Raw genomic sequence first — 6,763 nt, 5'->3', positions numbered from 1 at the left:
GCTCTACATGGACATTTTATTTAAGCGCTTTCAAATCAAGCTGAAACTGAAAAGCGCTGTGTTGTGTGGACATACAAAAGATTAAAGGTCAAAAGTGTTGATTATTAAAACGTAATTTACGCTCTATCAGTTGACCAATCAATCTAACATGCGTGAAGCACGTGATCTCCTGCGCTCAACTTCCTTGTTTACACTAACGTTAAACTAGAGCGTGTTATGCATCTGCAGCGATGTTGATGTTTCTGGCAGCAGTCAGATGATTTTTCTCGTCTTGGACGCAGCGGGTAGGCCACGGCAGACCGACCGTTTTAGGAGAAAATGTATTTAGTCTGTACTCAAAACGTATTGAATAGGCCAGTTTAGGATTTCAATAGCCTATTTAATGCAAAAATTGGATTATAACCTATATGGTTGCAGATATAGGGTGCACGCTCGGCCATCGCACTCAGTAGTGAGTTATATATTATTTGATAGTCTCTCATAATGTTATTGACTACCATTCAGCAGCTCACATTAGGTTTTCAAAGCTTCCAGCAGTGTTGTAAACGTTTACTGAAACTAAAAGTATATATTAAAATAATAATAAGAATAATAATACAAAATCGTATAGATGAAAAAAACGAAAAATTGAGAATAACTGAAATAAGTGCTGAAGTACTAAAATTAAATAAAAAAATAAAAATAAACAATAACTAATAAAGTAAAACTTAAACAACTGTAATATATATTCTTACACTTATACACACACACACACACACACACACACACACACACACACAGGTCTCTCTCTCTCTCTCTCTCTCTCTCTCTATATATATTTATATATAATATTATAAAGTTAAACATTTTAAAGTACACAGTGTTGTTTGTCCATCTATTTTCAATTTCTGTTACCTTCTTTCTCTTTTAGGGTGAACAATGAAACCCCTTCCATGGATCCGTTGCACCCTTGGCCTGCTGCTTCTCTGTACTGCTGGTGCAGACAGTGGTAGAAAACCTAATTTCGTCTTTATGATGGTGGACGATTTAGGAATTGGAGACCTAGGATGCTATGGAAACACTACCCTCAGGTGTGTTCATATAATTTAGTTTATTGCTTTTATTCGGAGATCTTTCAGGAAATCGATGCTAACTGGCTGCTTATGACATGTGGATCACGTTTTATGTTTTAGTTGTTACATCTATGTATTATTCTGCATGTGAAATAATGTACAATTAGGTCAGTAGTGTCAGAAGATGCTGTGTAAGAGCGATTCAAGATCAGTATATTTGACTTGCATGGGATTTTCCTTTTGATGAGTTCATAAACAGTATGTTTCAAAGCTGAATAAAGTTGTTATGGAAGCTTTTTTCTGCCACAGGATAAGGTAACTTTTTATCTCACAGTTCTTTCTTCACTTTTTTTTCTCGCATAATAAGGTATAAACTCACAGAATTGTTAGATAAAAAGTCAAAATTACATTTTGTGGTGAAAAAACAAAACAAAACAAAAACTGCAATTGCAAGATGTAAACTCAGAATTCAGAGAAAAAAAAAACTGTATTTTTATTCCATAGAGTAAACGGGCTTCCATAAGTTTGAATAGACATCTCTCTCACAGGCATAATGAGACTGTGTTGTATTGTGGTTGTTCTGGTCCGCAGGACACCTAACGTTGACAGACTGGCTCTGGAAGGGGTGAAACTGACCCAACACATAGCTGCTGCACCGCTCTGCACTCCCAGCAGGGCGGCGTTCCTCACAGGCAGATACCCTATCCGGTCAGGTCAGTGCTGGAGTTACTGCACTTTAGTACTGCTGAAATAAGCAACGTGTGCAGTTTTTAAAGCGTTCTTAAGACTTCGTGTTAAAGTGTTAGAAACACTATTCTGTGTATGAGAGATTGCTGATAATTAGCAGGACAAGTATGATTATTATTAGCTATAATTACAATAATGATAATAATGTAATGATATTATTATTATTATTAATAGTAGTAGTAGTAATGGGGGCACATAAAGATTTGAATTCATATTTATACACTTTAGTAGATTCATTGTTTATTCCTTTAGTCACATTTATGCAGCACACTTATAAAAAATGGTCAGTTTGTCTTTTTAATATTGGTTTAGGTTTTTCAGTTCATCTATTGTTGACAGAACCGGGCTAATATGGTCATACTTCCTGGTTCTAGTAAGAACTCTAGCTGCTGCATTTTGGACCAACTGGAGTTTGTTTATTAAGCGTGCAGAACAACCACCCAATAAAGCATTACAATAATCTAACCTTGAGGTCATAAACGCATGGATTAACATTTCTGCATTTGACATCTGCACATTTTAATTTAAATTTTTTTTTTTGGATGTCATAGGTATGGTAGCACATGGGCGTATGGGAGTTTTTCTCTTTTCTGCATCGTCAGGGGGCCTTCCGCAAGAGGAAATCACCTTTGCCAAGGCTGTCAAAGAGCAAGGCTATTCCACTGCTGTAATTGGTATGTTACTTGCATAACTCTGGTTATCTGGTAACAGGGTCCAGTAAAGTATGTCACTGTGGAAAATGCCTCAGGCGTGACCAATGACAATACGCATGGTGGCTGACAGACAGGTCATGGGAATGACAAGGGTCACCTGTCATTGCGCAATTCTTAAAATATCTCTTGTTTGTTCTGACTGCAAGGAGGGAAGGGTATCGAGGTCACTATCTGTCAGTGAATTGGAGTTATACTGTTAACCTTAAAATCGTTTGGTATCTCATTAGGTATATAAACAGCTCCACATTTCAAAGTGTTGTTCATGACAAATTGGGTTATTATCTTTTCAAAAATATCAAATTCTATATAAATTTATTTTTGAGCAGTGTAGTATTATACAACCTATAAAATCTCATGATTGAGTGCAGTGATGTGCAAGCTGACTTGGCGCTTATATCTTTGGACTGATATGCAGTTAAATAGCATCTATAAGGCAGATTGATTGCTTAAGCCCTCCTGGGGTTGCAAGCTCATGCTATTATAATTTGGTATCACTGATTCTTGAGACATAGGACAAAAGATGTCCATCAATTTAACATGACATTGGATTTGAAAACAGCAACATTTCTGCTGTAAAAAAATAATCCAATATTTTTAATAGAATGCTCTTAATACACACATACCATTTTATTGTATTAACCTTTTTGTTTGTTTGTTTTTTTTAATCAAAATTATTACTAAAAACCTCTATTCTCAGACCATAATTTATTTCCTATAGATATATTAAAGTCAGGACAAATATAAATATAAGTATGTGTATTTAAAAGATGTGTTTATATTTGTAAATATTTATGAAACATATACCGTTCAAAAGTTTGGGGTCTGTAAGATTATTTAATGTAGTCCTTTGTCTCTTATCTCTAAAGCTGCATTTACTTGATCAAAACTACAGTAAAAACAGTATTATTGTGAAATATTATTGCAATCTTAAATAACTGCTCTCTATGTTTTAAAATTTCATTTTTCCCTGTGATGCAAAGCTGAATTTTCAGCAGTCATTTCTCCAACCTTCAGTGTCACATGATCCTTCAGAAATTCAAATATGCTGATTTAATGCTTAAGTAACATTTCTTAGTATCATCAATGTTGAAAACATGTTGTGCTGCTTCATATTTTTGTGAAAAGTGTGATTCTGTGATGAATAGAAAGTTCAAAAGAACAGTTTATTTTAAATGTTGTAACTACTTAACTGTCACTTTTGATCAGTTGAATGCAATCTTGCTGAATAAAAGTATTAATTTTAATTAATTAGCTCATTTACATGCTAGATTTGTCAAAATTTATAATAAATATTAGATATGACACTCATATCTGACTGTATATGTTGACACACATTTAACAATGGCAAGGAAAAGCACAATTTGTGAGAAAAGGGTAAAAGCAGGTTTCACCAAAACCTTTGTACATGTAAGTGATTAATCCAAAATAATTCCATGATTGATTTATTGATTTGTTTGTTTATTCACTTCTGTAGTTTGTGTTGTGTCTCAGAAATTAGTGATATTGCATGATATACCACTGGATGAAAAGATAGCAGCTCTACAGATGACCAAATAAAAAAATGACTGGCTCACCTCAGGGACAAATGTGGATTCGGCTTAAGGGACACCTTAAAAAAAAAGTACAAAATGCATGCAACTGGGGTAGAGTGACATAGTATGCAGCTTGCTAACTCACTTTCCAGGAAACAGTAAATGCTTTTCATCTTTTGTAGGAAATCACTGTTTGGTTCAAAAGAAGGCTGAAAGAGTTATGTTCAGAATCACAGTTAGATCCGAGAATGGGTTTAGTGGTTTTTAGACAATTTGCGTCCTTCATAAAATGACATATCCGTATCTCTCGCACACATAATTCACCAGTTGATTAGAGTTGCATATAATGAATGGGAACGTGCACTCCTCCACTCAGCTGCCAAACTGTGCAGCTGTGACGAGTGGGTGCTCTCCTGCTGATTTATGCATGCCACCGCTGTGGTGTTGTCGGATCTGACCAAAATGCAGTGTTTTCAGAAAAAGTGTTTCAAAACCAGAAGCAAGAAGAATAATTCAAGGTAATGTGTCCCTTGAAATTATGGGGGCCGTAAGCCCTTCGCTGCTCTGCCTTCGACCTCAGCCCCTCAGTGAATTAGTTCATGTTTATCAACTTTCCTCTGTGAATTGGGGCCTAGGTTACAGTTATTAGAAATAAGGAGTCTTGCATGTAAGCTGCAGAATCAACTGACAGTTGAGGTGAGGGTGGGTAATGCTGTCTTGCTTTCCAAACTCAGGTTTTGCAAAAACCCCAGGAGAATAACAGACCATGTCGAAACCATTAGGCCCAACAGACGAAGGCACATCCTGAAGGAATCGGCTTGTCCCTTCCACATTCTGTGAGGGAGTGCAGAGAAGCAGATTGTCTAAATAAGCAGACACTCTGAAACTGACATTTCTCAAAGGCTCCTGTAACAGCCGAGGGATGAGAGAGAGCCTGAAAGCTATTATTTTATATTTCTGAGTCCTGTGTGCAGGCAAACCTGGGAAATTTGTTGTTTGCAGGTAAATGTCTATGTGAAAACATTTGAACCAATTGGTGAGACAAATAAAGCGAGACAATACTTTACAGATGTGGTGGGATATATGGAGGTCCAGACATCAATCTGTTGCACTTTGAGAGCAAAATTAATATGTACATTCTATTTTCAGTTACCAATTTGACAAAAAAAAAGTTGCATTGACTTGTACATGTTACATGGAATTTAAAGTGGACTGTTTTGTGGACTGTTGTGATAATGTCTCAGTCTATATTATATTCACACTGCTATTTCTAGAAATCCAAACGATTTGAGTACTAATAGTATTATTAATGTTAGCTTAGACAGAAATATATTACTTTGTAATACAACTGTACTGTAAAATGAAAAAAAAATAAAGTATGGTAACACTTCACAATAAGGTTCCATTTGTTAACATACTTAACATAGTTAAAATTAAAATCAAAAGTTGCATCTGTTAATATTATTTAATGGACCAGAGCTAACATCAACAAACAATGACAAGTTGTATTTTTATAAACTAATGTTAACAAAGATTAATAAATACAATAACGAATATCTTGCTCATTGTTAATGTTAGTTAATGCATTAACTCATGTTAACAAATGGAACCTTATTGTAAGGTGTTACCAAAAGTACTTTATAGAAATAAAATAACAATACATATGTATTAATTTATTCACTTGCAAGAGTTAAACCCTCAGAAAACTGCAGGGATAACTTTAAAGTTTCTGTGGCAACAGGTTTACAGATGTTTCTCATTACAAATCCAGTGAAATGCTGTAAACTTCTGTTCACAAAAATGTTAGAAATTATATGAGTTGGAAAATAAAGTGAACCTGGTGCATGTTGCCTTCCCAAATGCATGTTAAACTCGTAGCACATGCAGAGATGAAGTTCATAATGAAACACTGAAAACACCAGATCATGAACTGCATCAGCGTAAATTAACATGCCAAACGTTCTGAAATGCGAGTAACAGACTTTATTTATATTGCAGCTTTTTGAGATTTGATAAGCACGCTGAGGTTCAGACTGTACTGAAAATTTTCCATGGTGAGATACTGAACAAAAGTTAGGAGGAGAAACATTCAGTTCCAGTTTCATTTTTTGCTTAATGTAATTTTCCCCTTCAGGAACTCGAGCTGCGTCAAAGTCGCTTTGGGAACGCCCCTGCGTGACCGCGTTCTGAAGCACGTGTCAAATCAGTCCAATGGAGTAGCGAGACGTCACGAGCGGGGTGACGTAATCACCAGAAAGTATAAAAGCGCATCCGGCAGAGCGCAAACCAGCTTCTGCTCTTCAGTAGCGCTCTGTGTATGTGTCTGTCTATTTACTGTTGTCTGTCCGCACAAGCATATATAAAAAACAATCATGAAAAAGTCTATGGCGAGCGAACGGCATTACAAACGCTGTGTTCCTCCCTGCCCACGATATCTGGCGGCGGGGGATACACACGATTTGTGTGTCGTTTGTTTGGGAGCTGAGCATGCACGGTCAGCTTTCGAGGAGCTGATTATCATGACTGCGAGCTGCTCTCGCTGCGCACGCTCCGCTCTCGCCTGGCCGTGTTTGATGAGAGCGGCCAGGCTCGCGATCCCGCTGGCAGCGGGGATTGCGGGTGGATTTAGCGGAGGGATCCGAGACAGGCTCGTCCTTTTCTCGGTCCTCACCCGCTAGATCCGCGGCTCTCTCTCAGGGTTCGGAAGCCCGCGCTGCGG

The 6,763-nt window shown here is 37.0% G+C and overlaps 1 protein-coding gene across 1 annotated transcript in view; it reads left to right on the top strand.

Annotated features, from left to right (window-relative positions):
- The first annotated feature begins 201 nt into the window (after positions 1-201).
- LOC107738478 (steryl-sulfatase-like) overlaps positions 202-6,763 on the top strand; it is a 20,762-nt gene continuing 14,200 nt past the window's right edge. The window contains exons 1-4 of the mRNA XM_016550238.1: positions 202-284; positions 911-1,070; positions 1,644-1,765; positions 2,351-2,473. Of these exons, the coding sequence (XP_016405724.1) occupies positions 919-1,070; positions 1,644-1,765; positions 2,351-2,473 (397 nt within the window). The 5' untranslated portion in view covers positions 202-284; positions 911-918. The remainder of the gene's footprint in view (positions 285-910; positions 1,071-1,643; positions 1,766-2,350; positions 2,474-6,763) is intronic.

This window comes from Sinocyclocheilus rhinocerous, unplaced genomic scaffold, assembly GCF_001515625.1.
Source record: "Sinocyclocheilus rhinocerous isolate Xijiao unplaced genomic scaffold, SAMN03320098_v1.1 scaffold1907, whole genome shotgun sequence".
NCBI classification, from domain to species: Eukaryota; Metazoa; Chordata; class Actinopteri; order Cypriniformes; family Cyprinidae; genus Sinocyclocheilus; species Sinocyclocheilus rhinocerous.
The sequence above is the reverse complement of the archived record's forward strand: the minus strand, read 5'-3'. Positions and strand labels throughout refer to the sequence as shown.